At 59.7% G+C, this 14,999-nt stretch overlaps 5 protein-coding genes across 5 annotated transcripts; 3 read left to right on the forward strand and 2 right to left on the reverse strand.

Moving 5' to 3' along the window:
- Positions 1–728: 728 nt before the first annotated feature.
- Positions 729–1,724, forward strand: E0L32_003596 (uncharacterized protein; the record flags this gene model as incomplete). The annotated part of the gene is made up of 1 exon (XM_031137914.1): positions 729–1,724. The coding sequence occupies one exon, from the start codon at positions 729–731 to the stop codon at positions 1,722–1,724; it is 996 nt and encodes a 331-aa protein (XP_030998366.1).
- A 336-nt stretch (positions 1,725–2,060) lies between these two features.
- E0L32_003597 (uncharacterized protein) lies at positions 2,061–4,066 on the reverse strand (the record flags this gene model as incomplete). The annotated part of the gene is made up of 3 exons (XM_031137915.1): positions 2,061–2,428; positions 2,571–3,165; positions 3,251–4,066. 3 exons carry the CDS (start codon positions 4,064–4,066, stop codon positions 2,061–2,063), a joined length of 1,779 nt encoding a protein of 592 aa, XP_030998367.1.
- Positions 4,067–6,604: 2,538 nt separating this feature from the next.
- Positions 6,605–7,167, forward strand: E0L32_003598 (uncharacterized protein; the record flags this gene model as incomplete). Its single annotated transcript, XM_031137916.1, has 2 exons — positions 6,605–6,760; positions 6,814–7,167. 2 exons carry the CDS (start codon positions 6,605–6,607, stop codon positions 7,165–7,167), a joined length of 510 nt encoding a protein of 169 aa, XP_030998368.1.
- An 879-nt stretch (positions 7,168–8,046) lies between these two features.
- Positions 8,047–10,740, forward strand: E0L32_003599 (uncharacterized protein; the record flags this gene model as incomplete). Its single annotated transcript, XM_031137917.1, has 1 exon — positions 8,047–10,740. One exon carries the CDS (start codon positions 8,047–8,049, stop codon positions 10,738–10,740), a length of 2,694 nt encoding a protein of 897 aa, XP_030998369.1.
- Positions 10,741–11,317: 577 nt separating this feature from the next.
- On the reverse strand, positions 11,318–14,188 carry E0L32_003600 (uncharacterized protein; the record flags this gene model as incomplete). Its single annotated transcript, XM_031137919.1, has 3 exons — positions 11,318–11,851; positions 11,914–13,919; positions 14,074–14,188. 3 exons carry the CDS (start codon positions 14,186–14,188, stop codon positions 11,318–11,320), a joined length of 2,655 nt encoding a protein of 884 aa, XP_030998370.1.
- Positions 14,189–14,999: the final 811 nt, after the last annotated feature.

A 14,999-nucleotide genomic window follows, 5' to 3' on the forward strand; every position in this document is an offset into this window, starting at 1 on the left:
GGAGGTCAAGTCAAAATAAAGGAGGTCAAGGGCAAGGTAGTACTTGTAGTAGGGTAATGTAGGCCAGGTGTCGCGGGCCATGCCAGTACTCGGGCAGGGGTTCCCCGCATTTGCCATGCGTGCCTGCCGTGTTATTCGGCGCTTGTGGTGATCGCCTTCCTGTAATGGGAACGAACAGGGTGGCGTTGAAGCTTTATTGGTCGGTTGGGATCCTAATAGCCAAGGTAGGTACGTCTTCTTGGACACGCACTGCAACGCTGGTCATCACTGCCCCGGCTTTTAGTAGGGAGTGGCAGCTATTACAAGTAGATGAGAGCTGGTGAGGATCTGGGGTCCAGCATAAGGTACCTATAGGGTCCGTGAGCTTCCACTACCATACATTCCCATCCACCCAGCAGCAAGGTTTGCACCAACGACCATCCGGGCCAGTTCACAATGGACCAGATCTTCGGATGACAGCTTCTCGCCACTGTCTAGTGCTTGTTCTAATTCATGGGATCGCAATGATTGCTGCTTTTTGACAGGCCCCTTGTCGATGTGTCACGTGATGCGCTCATCGACGTCAACTTTTTGTATCGAGCTTCGAGATCTCCAGTTCAGAGCTTCAATCTCCACACGAAACACTCTCCCATCGTCCCGCATACTGTACGGGGGAGGCTAGCCGGCGACCTTTCCTTTCTCTTTTCATCCTGTCTTCTCGACGAATCCCACACAGACACACACCCACGATGGCGGTCTCGGCCACCCGCCTCCCGGCCCTCCGGCACCTCGCCGCCTGCGGCACCCTGCCCCGCGCCCCGCGCCTCTCGCACCAGCGCCGCTGGGCCCAGGTTCACGACGTCCGGTTCCTGGCCACGACGCAGCGCCGGCCGAGCATACTGGAGAAGTACCGCGACAAGCTGGACCGCAAGGCGCGCGAGGAGGGCCACGCCGGCATCGACGAGCTCAAGAGCGCCTACGCCGACCGCATCCGGGAGCAGCGCGCCCGGGACGCGGCCTCCTTCGCCGCCGAGCCGGGCGCCGCCGCGCAGACGCAGGCACAGCAAGCACCATCACCACCACAAGCTGTCCCGCCGCCGCCGTCGTCGTCCACCCCCTCAGAGACGCCGAAGAAGTCGTCGTCGTCGACCGGCAAGTCCAACATCCCGCCCCTCGACTCCTTCCTCGACGTCGAAAAGGTCCGCAATCTGCCCGTAGAGGACCTCACGGCCCTCTGGCGCCTGCGCCACGCCGCCAGCGAGCGCTCCCTCTGCGCCGTGGTCCCCGCCCACACCTACGCGGCCATGGAGGCCGCCGCCCGCGCCCACCCGCAGTTCGTGCTGCCCGTGCCGCACCCGGACCAGGGCGCCGAGATCCACTTCCTGCAGTGGACCTTTGACGCGCCCACGCGCACCTCGACCGTGCTCTTCACGCAGCTGGCCGAGTACAAGGCCCGCGGCGAGTTCGCGCAGGCGCACACGAGCGTCACGCACCACCTCGACCTCGCGGCCGACAGGGGGCTCGTGCTGATGCAGGGCCAGGTCGTGGAGGGCCGGGGCGCGCGGGTCGAGGACGCGCGGTGGCTCGTCATGTGCCTGCAGCGCTTCTACGGCGGGTGGGACGGCCAAGGGCAGGAGGGCGCCGTCCGGGCCGAGGAGAGGAGGAAGCTGCTCGAGTGGTTCGGCCGGGGGGACGAGAGGTTTAGTGTGCAGGCACTGATGGAGGAGACGGAGAGGTTGGCGTAGATGGGGCTGGGACGAAAACGTGTTTGTGTGTGTACGATTGAAGGGGTAGGAGCGTATAAAATGATGGTGAGGGGAAGAAGCCAAACATTGGACTATATAGATTGGGGTGGCCATCATGTCACTATCACATACTAACGAACATCAGATAGACTGCTCTTGACTCGGGAAATTTGTTTTTATCCAGAGCTGTATCATACATATATGCCTATAGGGTCTGTATCAAATAAGAACCAAAAAGTGTATAAGAATCGCTTTCTTCGACTCTAAAAGACAAATCCCGGACATTTTTCTACCCGCTCTTTCCTCTCTCCTCTCTAAAAGCCACCTCCTCTCAACTCACAGCCTAGCCCCGGCCGTCTTCCTCTCCTCCTTCTTGGCCAGGTCCCGCAGCTCCCTCCTCAGGATCTTGCCGCTCGGCGACTTGGGCACCTCCTTGACGAAGACGACGCCGCCGCGCAGCTTCTTGTGCGGCGCCGTGTGGCCCGCCGCCCACTCGGCGATCTCCTTGGCCTTGGCGTCGAGGGCGGCGGCAGCGGCGGAGGCCGCGGCCGCCTTGCCCGCGGCCGCCGGGGACAGCACGACGTAGGCGCGCGGCACCTCGGTGGCCTGCTCCGGGTCCTGGACGCCGATGACGCCGACGTCGGCGACGTCCGGGTGGCCGAGCAGGAGGCCCTCGAGCTCGGCGGGCGCGACTTGGAAGCCCTCTGTTTTTTTTTCGGTCGGTGGTGGTAAGCATTGTGAACGACACGGTAGAAAGAAATGGTGGGAAAGACACAACTGTGCTGGGTATAGAGAAAGAGAGAGAGAGAGAGAGAGAGAGAGAGAGAGAGAAGCAGAGGCACTCACTATACTTGATAAGCTCCTTGAGCCGGTCGACGCAGTAGTAATTGCCGTGCTTGTCCCGGCGGAAGATGTCGCCCGTCTTGAACCAGCCGTCGGGCGAGAAGGTGTCGCGCGTCTTGTCGGGCTGGTTCAGGTAGCCCAGGAACACGTTGGGGCCCTTGACCCAGAACTCGCCCTCCTGGCCCTCGGGCACCTCGTTGCCCTCGAGGTCGACGATCTTGGCCTGCATGTTGGGCACGAGCTTGCCCACGGAGCCCATGAACTTGGCCCACTCGTCGGGCAGCTGGACGTTGGTCACGGGCGACGTCTCGGACAGGCCGTAGCCCTGCTTGACGGGGATGCGCAGGCGCTGCCACAGCGCCTCGGTCAGCTCGGCCGTCAGCGGGGCGGCGCCCGAGTGCAGCACGCGCAGCGAGGTCAGGTCGTACTTGTCGACGGCCGGGTGCTTGGCGAAGGCGAGGACGACGGGCGGCGGGATGTAGGCGTAGGTCAGGCGGTACTTCTCGACGAGCTGGCAGGCGCGCTCGATGTCGAAGCGCGCCATGACGACGAGCTGCCAGCCCAGGTAGATGCCGGTGAAGAGGCAGCAGCTCAGGCCCTGGAAATGGGAGGAGAAACATATTGTTAGAATCGCAGGTCATATTGGCCAAGAGAGGGGGATTGGGGATCACAGTAGGACGTACATAGATATGGAAAAAGGGAGTGACGCCCAGCATCTTGTCTCCCTTGCCGTCCGTGCCGCCATACGGCGTCAGGTACTGGCCGTCCGTGGCGGTCATCTGGATGATGTTGGCCACGATGTTATAGTGGCTCAGGCACACGCCCTTCTGCAGCCCCGTCGTCCCGGAGCTGTACACCAGGAACGAGAGGTCCTTCTCCGGGTCGACCGCCGCCCTCGCCGGCGGCGCCTCCTCCTCGCCGTCCCCGCCGCTCAGCAGCAGCTCCGAGAAGTGCACCGCCTTGCCCTCCGGGTCGCGCCGCTCGTCGCCGATCAGGATGATGCGGTCGGCCGGGATGCCGGCCTCGGCGGCGGCCCTGCGCGCGTTGGGCAGCTGCGCGGCCTGCGTGACGAGCCCCTTGGCGCCGCTGTCGCGCAGCTGCCGCGCGAGCTCCTTGGGCGTGGAGAGCGGGTTGGCGGGCGAGGCGACGGCGCCGAGCCAGAGCAGGCCGCAGGTCAGCAGCGGGACGTCGATGTTGTTGGGCGTGTAGAAGCCGAGCACGTCGCGGGGCTGGAAGCCCCAGCGGGCGCGCAGGCCGCGGCCAAAGGCGACGGACTGCTGCCTCAGGGAGGCGTAGGTGTGTGTGCGGCCTGTCTCGCCGTCTGTGAAGAGCTCTGTTTGGGTGTTAGCGGCCGACAGGAGCAGGCGAACCAAAACGGTCCCGGTATACTTGGTCTTACCTTTTGAATCCGCAAAGGGCTTGCTGCCCCGATCAAAGAGGAAGCTCCAGAGGTCGACCTTGGGGATGTCGACGTCTGGGAAGGAGGTCCCATACGGCATGTTGACGGCTCGAGGTTGGAGATCTCCGCGCCTTCTTTTGGAAGAATGGCTTTAAATGTTAAGGGGAAACAGCTTATATCTTCCGCTTGAGCTGCTGGCTTTTGTAAAAGGGAACCCCGATCTCGGCAGTACGGTGTAAGTGAACAATTGACGAATCGCGAGTTGGTGTTGTGAGCTGAGCCAAATCAACCACAAGCGTTGGACCTGCACAGGTTTGATCAGAGACACTGTCGGGTTAAAGCCTCGCGATCGCGAGTTCATAAGAGGAGGAGGAGGAGGATATGATTCCCAAGATGTAGTCTACGGTCTAGTCGCATCCCACCCCAGCTCCCTCCTCCCTCTCGGCCTCCGGCGGGTCATCGGCGGTCATGGGGCCCCAATCAACCGTCGCTGGCCTTGAAGGGACGCAGGGACGCAATGGGAAGGTGCCTCGGCACGGCTCCAGATCCACACGACGGAGCTGGAGGCGCTGGCGCTAGGCTGGTTGCGGCCTACTTGGCAGTGCGGAGGCCCACTGGCCTGCTACCTTACCCCAGAAAATCCTGGCCGCTCAAGGTGAACAGTCAAGGTGAGCGCCGGAGGAGGCTTTGAGGTGGTCTAGACGTCCAGAATGCTCTTCTACCTGTAGATGCCTACATACCTGGTAGAGTCTTTAACTCTGTAGCCTTTCCTGGGTTGATTCCTCCCGCAACTTTCAGATTCAAAGGTTGATAACGTATCTAACTATCTTATCTTCTTGGGGAAATAAGCAGGTTCGGCAAGTCACCATCCAAGCACGAAATCTCGGGCGCCTAATACAAATCAATTAATGCCATACCTGCAGGTTACTCGGTGTTCGGACTGCTCGAAAACAACTTGCCAAGCCACTGCACAACTCAGCATTGCCGAGAGAGGGCCGACGTTGAGAGAAGGCCCCATCTTGGCGCGCCGAGGCACAGATTGCGGTCGCCGAGATGCGGCGGACCCGCAATGCAGCGGAGCCGATCTTGCCCGGAGCGCCGGAATGATCATTAATAAGAGCCTCGAATTATCCAAGAACCTGTCACCCCCCATGTCTCTCTGTTTTTTTTCTTTTCTTTCCTTAACCTTTAAGGTTGTTGCGGGAGAGCCAACCTTATCGCCTCGTTTCTATACACTAAATGGCCATTGCTTGGAGATACTGTGCAACGCTTTTACAGAGTCCAAATACACCATTAATTGACTTTAAGCATAGCCACATAGGCCATCTCGAAACTCAGCACCTGCGCTCAGAGTGGAATTGTATCAATATGCAGGATAAAGCACAATTGAAGACTGCACCGGCTCTTCCGGTTGCTTGGTTAGCTGTCACCACTTCGAAATAAGCATGGGCACCCAAAATGGAGCGAGTCAAGACGAGGGACAAGGGCCACCGCGCTATGCGAGTAAGGCAACCAACAGGGTACAAACCTCCATCTCCATCAACCCTTGTCTACAATATTGACACCAAATGACAGTCGTCTCGAGATGCCTACTTCGTAAAATGGAGTACAAGTATGAGTTGGTGACTAGTACTTAGTTGAAACCGAGACTCAGAGAACCTGCCAAGCTAGGGCGCCAGATGCTACAGGGGGTCTGCTGGCGATCATAGCGGCTCTTCCCAGCCCAGTCTAGCGGTGCAGGGGTCTGAAGCAACGCCCCCAACATCTGCAACAGCCTTGAGACGAACAGAGGTGCCGCTTTGGCTGCTACTTGTATTTTCCCTCCACGTTTTGCTCTTCGCTCCATTGAGCGAGACCGCTTCATCAGATCCACGCAACCCGTTCATCTCCAACCCCCCGGTAAGCCTGTTTGGATCTACGGGCGGCACTGAGTCCTTGGATTGTACAACCTGAGCCTCTACTCCATAATCGACATCAGGGGTCCTTGCGAGCCTCAAAACCCACAACCCATATCCATGTTCCAAGGGGCTTCGTGACAAGCACATCTACAAGTAGGCCCGTCATGAGCAGGAAAGGAGATATTTGTTCCTCCAATCCCATCGCAAGCTCTCCTGCCAGACCCTGTAGGTCGGCCTCGACTCGGGATGGCAACCGTCAACATCAGATACAGACGAAGTATGCAGAGGCTCTTGAGACAGCTAGAGCCACAACGCGGCCCCCCTTGAGGCGCTGCACATGCTCGTGTAGGTAGGCCATGACCCGGTTGGTCATGGCTCTCTTGCGGAGTCGCAAGGGCCAACTTTCGATTCCCAAGAATGCCCAAGAGATCTGACGGGATCCTACCCTTGATCCGATCCTCTGGGCAAGGTGACATTCACCTATTAAGATCTTCTCGGTCTCCTCCTGCCTAGAACATATTCCTCTTGTCTTGCATACGTTCTCTCTTGGCTATTTGATCCATCTCTTGGTGTTCCTTTGCCCTTCGTTACAGCTGAGCTGTCTTTCTACTCTCGGTGCAGTGCATCATCATCACCACTTCTCCTACCTACCACTCTTGCGTCTGCCGGCCAGTCTCAGACCCACTCGTTCCAACAAGCTTTCAATACGACCCTTGATATATCTCTTCGAACTCTCGACAATGAAGTTTGCTGCCGTCCTCTCCCTGGCCCTCTCGGCCATGGCCCTTCCCATGGACATGGAGAAGCGTGCCCTGACCACCCGGCCCTATGCCCAGTTCCAGGTCTCGGGCGGCGTGGCCGGCAACGCCCTTGCTGAAGTCCAGGCCAAGTTCCCCGTAAGCACCCCGAAAGTAGCTATTTGATCATAGGAGAAAGAGGGTGCTGACAGCGCTCCGTGCCCAAGATCAACGAGAGCAACCTGGCCGGCGTGTCCAAGTCGGACCTAGCCATCATCAAGGCCGCCCGCAAGACCGCCGAGGCCGCCGAGACCGGCGCCTTCAACAAGGCCATCTCCGCCGCCGGCAAGACGTCCGCCGCCGGCAAGGCCCTGCAGAACGGCAAGATCAAGAACAAGGTCCTCAAGCTCAAGCTCGAGACCCTGGCCCTGCAGATCGACCAGGCCCAGAGCGGCAAGGACAACTCGGCCAAGATTGCCCAGGAGCAGAAGAAGCTCGACAACAACATCGCCACCGACAAGAAGAACGCCGGCCAGGCCAGCCAGAGCGTCCAGTTCGCCGGTTAGAGCGTTGCAGTGGTAGGCGGACGCTGGATTCGGGTGTGGATCATAGGTTTTGTTTGAGAGTTGCGAAAGTGGTCGCGATGAGGGTGCCGGCGCCGAGGTAGAAAGTTTCGACCTGGTCACTTAATTATTTTCCTACGAGAAATTTGATTGCTATTCCTTACAAAACACATCCTCTCTGTCCGTCTTCAGCGAGTATTCGTTCCACAGGGCGTTGTGAGTGTCGTCAAAGCAAGATGCTTTTACCACTGCAGGTGTAGTTTCAAGGGGAGCGAGCAAACACGCAGCTGAGTTGCAAACCCTCTCAAATGATGCTCAGCCTTCATTGGGGTGGCAGAGCCCATAACACACAGACGTTGGATAGTCTTTGCTGAACGCGAGCGAGTTTTCCAGTGCGTCGCAACGGAGCAGTCAACCTTCTGAACTGATTTTGTATTTGGGCTCAAGCTGAGAGTGAAGTGAGGTCCTCCTCACTCTTATGCTCACATTGTATACACATTCATATATCGTCGACCTGCCTTTACATATCGTCAGTCCTCCTTTGCACCGCGCTCACAAACGCGTAATTCGAGCAAATTTGATCGACATATCGCGGTTTCTGGTTCCCCAGTTCGACGTCCTGCGCACCCGCGAGTAGTGTACCAAAGCAACCAGACGCTGGACAATCCCCCCTTTTCTTGTCCGGGCCCTATTACTGTCAGTGTTTTTGTTTTTGTTGTTGTACTCTCGACAACCCCCCAACTCTCATGTCAACAAGAGCTACTGCTCCCGGGGAGATTGGATACTCGTCCTTTTTTTGGAGGAAAAACGGCACTCATATCATATCATCCCAGCCCCCGACATTGGCCCCCCTCCACCCTTCTCTCCCTCTTTCTGTTTACAATGAGCAGGCCGCCAGACTCTCTCCGCCGCTTCACGCCTCTTGATCACGGCCCTCCACTGCCTCCCCTTGACACATACTCAGATATCATCCCGCAGGACGTCTCCCCAGCCCCCGTCCCGCCTCCGCACCAGATCTGCTCTTCAGAACGGCCTCTCGTGCCCTTCGACCCTCACCCTTTCCCGTCTCCTCCTCTATCTTCAAGACTCTCCAGACTCCCGCGCCACGAGCGTAGCGCGTCCTACGTCTCGGGTTACTCGAGCCACTACAGCCAGTCCTCGAGCAGGAGCAACAGCGGCTCCTCCCTCCTCCTCCTCAGCGGCGGATCAAGGCCCGCAGCACCACCAGCAGCAGAGTACACCCTCCGCCGCCCGCCAGACCTGCCACCGCAGGACTTCCTCGCCCAGCACCCGCACCTCGTCTTCCGCAGGACAGCCGCCCTCCACCGCCAGCGGCAAGGGCCGGACTACTACCGGGACCCGTCATCATCGCCGCCGTCGCCGTCACCGCCAGAGAGACACCCCCCCAGGCCGGGCTTCGCGACCGGCAGCCCCCGGAAGCACCGCAGAGCAGCGGTGCAGCGCTTGCGCCGGCCGGGACTCCCCTCCGTCGTCGAGGTGGCGAGCAGCCAGGAGAGACTCGCGCGCGACGAGACCACCACAACCACCAGTACCACCACCAGCAATACCGCCAGGATGTCGCAGAACTCATACAGCAGACGCGATCTGCCTGAGCCGCCGCCGCCGCCGCCACCACCACCACCGCAGCAGCAGCACCACTCCTTCAGGGAGGCGGACCCAGCGGGCGTAGCGTCGCCGAGCAGGGGCTGGTACCAGAGCGGCCCGGGGATAGGACCCTACGGAGACGCCAGGCGAGCCCCCGACAGCCACTACGTCGCCACGACAGCGAGTCCCGCGCGACAGCAGGCGCTCGTGGGCTACGACTCGAGGCTGCCGAGGCGAGTGCCCGCGGCACTAGGCACTGCTACTACCGTTGCAGCCGCAGCGCCACCGCCACCGCCCACGGCCCAGATCCCAGACGTGAGGCGCCCTCCCCCGCGCGAGAGCTTCTCGCAGCCCCGGCCGCAGGGCCGGCTCCAGCCCTCCGAGACGAGCATGTCCGGCATCCACCCCGCGCTCCGGCAAGGGCGGCCGCTCTTGGCCAGCGATCACCATCCCGGGCCCGCAGTGGCGGCATCGGCGGCGCTGCGTGCGGGAGGAGGTGAGGACGACGACGGGCTGTCCATCGCGGGCCCGGCGTTTATGAGACCGCCGCCGCCGCCGCAGGGCGTGGAGGCTTACGGCTACAACGATGACGACGACGACGGCGGCGGCGGCGGCGGCGGCGGCGGTCAGTCCTGCCACCGGACTATATCCTCGGCGACTAGCACGGCGGTGCAGGAGCAGGAGCCGGCTAAGCGCCTGCGCGTCAGGGGCCCCAGGGACCCGTCGTTCAAGCTGAGAACCAAGCGCTCAAAGCTACAAGATGGCCCTCCTCCTCCTCCTCCTCCTCCTCCCCCTCCCCAACAGACGGACGCGCCTACGAGGCTGGGCAGCATCAGCACGGTGTCGAGCGCCGGGGCAACGTGGCACGGCAGCAGCGCTACGGAGAGCAGCGCAAAGTCCGTCCTCGAGAGGTCGGACAGCGACAAGTCGTCGTACCACAGCTTCCCCGAGGTCATCCTCGCAGAGCAGGACGAGGACAGCAACAGCGGCAGCGGCGGCACGCCAAGCAACGACCAGACACCCCGGGCAACCGCCACCACCACCACCACCTCCTCCTCGGCACAAGACCAGACTCCAACAGCAACCGCACTGCGCCGACGCCCATCCTCCATCCCCGTACCCCGGCGGCCCTCAGACAAGGAAGGCACGCCGACCCCTCAGCCCCTGACCGTCCCGTCGTCCAAGATCCCCGCTCCAGTCTCGTCCTCGACAGCAGCATCAACAGCATCAACCTCATCCTCGTCTCCTCCCGCTCCTGCCGCAGACAAACAACAACAGCAGCAGCAGAAGCAACCCCCGTCCGACCCAGAGGAAGAACCAAACTGGACCCTCAAGACGACGTCGTCCTCGACGACGTCGTCCTCCCAGCGGTCCGACGCCGCCTCCGAGCCGACCTGGCGGCCCTCGCGCCTGCACGACACCGTCTCCCGCACCCGCGCGCACTACGACCAGTACGTCATCAGGATGTACCCGACCTCGTCGGACAGCCTGGCCGCCAGCGGCGCTATGCCCCAGCGAGACGGCGGCGGCGGCGGCGGCGGCGGCGGCGGTGCGAACACGACGGAAGCGACGAGGACGGCATCATCGGCATCAGCATCAGCATCAGCATCAGCATCATCGTCGTCGTCGTCGCCTCCGCCACCGCCCATACCGGCCAGAGCGCCCAACCGGCCTTCCTGTTACGTGGGACGGACCAGCAGCCCCGTGGCCGTGGGCGGCGGCGACGAGGACACGGCGAGCAGTGCCGCCGCCGCTAGCAGTAGTGCGACTACTGCCGTCGACCTCGCCGCTCATGAGCAAGTCGAGCTGCACAACCTCGGGGCGGCGGCGGACTGTACGAGACAGAGCCGCAGCTCCTCCAGCGGTGGAGTCGGCGGCGACAAGGCCGAAAAGCAGGCCGCGGAGCCCGACTCTGAGCCCGACTCCAGCTCATGTTTCGGGGGTCTGCGCAGACTGTGGAGGAAGAAGTGATCCAGGCTACCTCTAAAAGTCCAGGAGGCACTTGAGAGCTGCAAGAAAGGGGTCTCGAGGAGGAAGAATTATGTGTTTCTGAGAGACGACGATTTGGTCAGGCGTTACTAGGCGTTACTAGGCTGTTTGGCTAGTTCTTTTCCTCTGCTGATCACTCGTCACATACATACATCTTTACCACTTGGTTTTACATACCAAGGAAACACTGGATTATAGGATTATTTCAGGGGGGGCAGGGTTGACAAGTCTATCATTGCTTGTTAATGGATGGATGTAATTTTGGTCTGTTTTGATTATGCTTCTTTTTTTGTTTCAGGGCTGTTCCTCCAGGCCTCTTTTCTAGCCTTGGGATCACCAGCTAATGTACAAACTTCGTCGTCTCGCTTTGATCTGAATGCAAACTGTGACTCCTCCCTCCCCTCCTTTTTGTTACCTAAAACTTGTTACACCAGCAACTGAAGGACGAGCTCAGAAGCAACAGGTCCAACCGAGTTCTGTCTTCGATACGCCAGGAAACCAACGCAGAGAAGGACAAGGCACTTCATCCTTCTCACTCGCTTGAATCTGACTTCAACGCTTAATAGTTCAGCTCACCGCCTCCAGAACCCGACACCTGGTCGAGGTCCTCGTAGCTCTTGATCGTGCGGCCCTGAATGGCCTCACGGGGCCCAACCGCGGCGCCACCTCCAGCGCCGTCACCCCAGCGCCCGCCGCCACCAGGGCCGCCCCTGCCGCGGCCTCCCATGCCGCCGGCACCATCGTAGCGGGGGTTCGGGCGACGGTCGTACGGTCCGGACCGATTGTTATAGCGGTTCCCACCGGGTCCGCCGCGGCGGATAGGACCGGCTCCACGGTCATCTCCGGCACCGTGCCATCCAACGGCTTGCTGCATCGCCGCCGCATTGAACAGGTTGGGCGGGAAGTTGCCGGGCATGGGGAAGCCGGGCATGGGAAGCATGCTGTTCATCGAGTAGTTCTGCAGGTTAAATCCACGCGGCGTACCAGTCGGCGCTTGACCGTTGGCAGGCGGGAAATGCCCGTTTGAATTGGCGTCGGTCCTGGAGGGCGCGATGTGCGCAGGGTCCAGCACATAGGCATTGATGAGTTCAAACTGCCATGTCGTTTAGCATCATGTTCAAATATTGCGGATAGACACGGCGGGCGGGTACTGACCTCTTCCTTGAGCTTATCAAGCCACTCTCCGTGGCGCTTCTCAACATGCTTCCTCCAGAAGTGCTCTTCCTTGAAGAGCTTGGTGCAGTCCGGGACTTTGCAGCGCCACTTGTGCTCATCCTCTTGCTTGACAAATTTGGCAAGGTCAGCGCCAATTGCCTCTTCAGCGGGCTTACCGCCCAGCTTGCGAAGGTCGACTGAATCAGGCTCGAGAATCTGCATAATCTTATCCTCGAAAGTCTTGACCCAGTTGTAAGCTCGCTGGAGTTGCTGCTCCGTCTTGGTCGAGGTGTTGCGGAATTTCCGGTCTCCTTCCGGCGCCACCTCGCCTTCCTCGCCATCTGCAGCCTCGCCTCGTTTCTTGCTAGGGAACGGGTCGCCAACAGCGCTTGCTCGCGCGATCTCTTTGGCCGACGACGACAGCGTGCTTCTGGGACGCCGCAGATGCCCACCAGGGCATTTCCGCGTGAGCTCGTGGATCGAGTCGCTCTCAAACACACAGAAGAAGCAGAAGTTGAAGACTCGTCTGAGGTACTCGATCAGGAGATCAAGTTGCTTCTTCTTGACCAGCATATCCTCGTCATCTACTTCGTCATCGACCATGCCCTCTTCCTCTTCGTCCTCCTCGGCCTCCATCTCCTCGCCTTCATCCAAGGCCTCGTCCATGCCTAGGACGCGCTCCTTCTTGGACTTCTTTGACGAGGACGCTCCCGAGACAACTGGTTGCAGGCGACCGGCGCTTCGAAGCTCCTCAACCTTCTCCTCAACCTTGAGAATGGCATTGAAATCCGAGCCAAAGTCCGCTTCAAACTTGTTGACAAGCCTCTGGACCAGAGTCAGATCTTTGTCAATGCGTTCGGGGGCCGAGAAGAGATCCCAGAGTGCCTTCTTGCGGGGGTTGCTCGGTGGGTTGTGGACTCCAAAGTGGCAAACAAAGTCGCCACGCACCTCGTCCTTGACAGTCTTGCCGTTGACAGCTTCAAGTGCTTTCTCGGCGGTCGAGGCTGGCGCGGGTGCGGTTATCATCTCGTCACCATCCTCATCTTTGGCATCAGTCCGCTCGACGACGGAGACGCCCTCGGCAGCGGGGTGGAGCATGATCCAGCCGATTCGGTGGTACCGCTTGCTGGGGTTGGGATCGCTCAGAGAGAGCCACTTGAAGCCGCCTTCATCTTCGCCCAGATGCTCCTTGCAGAACGCTTCGAGGTTTTGTCGGCTGACGCTGGGCGCAATGGTCTTGATAAGGAGAGTAGGCTGGAAAAGATTCTCGTCCCGGATGTCGGCATTGCCGGCAGGGACAAGGTCGCCAACACCGAGAACCTCATTGGCCGCGGTGGCCTCGCCTTCCTCCTTCTCGACAAGACCGCCGACGCCATTGCTCTCGCTCTTGGGAATCCCCTCGAGAGTAAAGTCGTCGAAAGTACCAGCCTCAAGATCCTGCTCCCATTGGCTGTACCCGCCCCGTCGGAACTCGTTGAGTTGCTGCCTCAAACCGTCCCGGATCTCAGGCACATATCGCTCGCGGAACCACTGCTCGTCCTTGTGCTGCTTGACAAATTGCTGTGCCATCTTGGCCTGCAATTCCTCCTTGTAGGCATCATACGCTGCCTGGATCTTAGCCTTCTCTTTCTCGCGCTCCTCCTGCGCTTCCTTCGGCCCGCGTGGACGATCAGGTTCGCGTCGGCGGCCACCGGTTCGCACTCGCTCCTTCTCCTCCTTGATCTTCTCCTCTGCTCTCCACCATTCCCCGAAGAAAGAGAAGCCGACCTGGTAAGACAGCTTCATAGGATCTGGGATCGGGTTGGTCATGGGCGGAGGAGGTCCAGCATCTTGTCCCGGAACATATCTATCGATGTTGGCAGGCGGAGAGCGCATGCCGCGGCGGTCGTCTCTGTCGCGATCGCGGCCAGGAGCATAATCATCGCGAGTGCGAGTGCCCCTTGGCTCATATCGATCAACGGCCACCGGTGACCGTGACCGGTTGGAGCGACGGGCTCGATCGTGGCCTGATTGGATAGTAAGTATGCGATGCAACGCAGAGCACAGATATCAATGGCATCAACGATGTATCGCAGCTGTGCGATACAGCATTGTTTTTCGGGAGGAAGTCCCACAGTATCGAAAGACGAGACGAAAGGGCGACGAAAAGACAAAACGCACCTGGAGACCTGCCGCGGTAGAAAGTATCTCGTTCTTCCTTGACCTTGGCATCATCTCGGCCACCCCAAGTCCTGTCGGCAGGAGAGCGTTCCCGGTAAGAGCTATACGAATCCATTGTACCTGTTGTGGAGATAGCGATAGTCGAAAAGGTCGGGCTAGGTGAAAGGCTGTCGGGTTCCGGCGCAGAGCGCTCGTCTCGCCTTTCGGTCGGGGTTCGCTGCTTCTTTAAGTAATGCCAGGCGTTTGACAAACGTTCCGAGAGAAAGAGAGCCTATCGTTTGGCCAGAAGATTGTAGTTAGAGACATGATTCTGATTGTTTGGTACGTGTAGCAAAAGAGACAACAAAGGCGTGTAAGGGTAGTAGTAGTAATAGACGAGCGGAGACAGACGAGGCCGCTGTAGCAAACGAGCCAAGAGAAGGAGGATTAGGGCAGGAAGAGGCCAGATGGAGATCAGGTAAAAGAAAGCTGCGATGATCGCGCTTGGATTGGGGGTCCGGATGAGGTTATTCAGGAAGCAAGAGACGAGCTGATTCTTTGGAGACTCGGAAGGAGGGCAGGACGCAGCAAGAGCGCGCAGAAGGGCAGAGAACGGGGAGATCAAGACGACTGACGAATGGGGATGGATGAAAAGGTGACAGAGAGAGAAACGAACAGTTTTCAAAATGAGATACCGTGACGACAGCACGATAGGGCGAATGCAGGCGGCCGGTCGCAAGATCGCGAGTGATGCTGATTCCCTGTTCGCCTGCAAGATGGGAACGAAGTGATGTTCGAGGCCGACCTGGAGGGAGAGGCTGGTCAGATGGAGCGAGAGAGCGACGAGACGATTGGTAGACCCGATGGTAGCGCCTTGGTCGGAGCAGGAGACTTGTTCATTTGCCGTTAGCTCGGACGCGAGTCACACTGCTTGCCGGCAGCGCAAT

Source organism: Thyridium curvatum (assembly GCF_004353045.1).
Source record: "Thyridium curvatum strain D216 chromosome Unknown NODE_16_length_530760_cov_82.129700, whole genome shotgun sequence".
Lineage (NCBI taxonomy): Eukaryota > Fungi > Ascomycota > Sordariomycetes > Thyridiales > Thyridiaceae > Thyridium > Thyridium curvatum.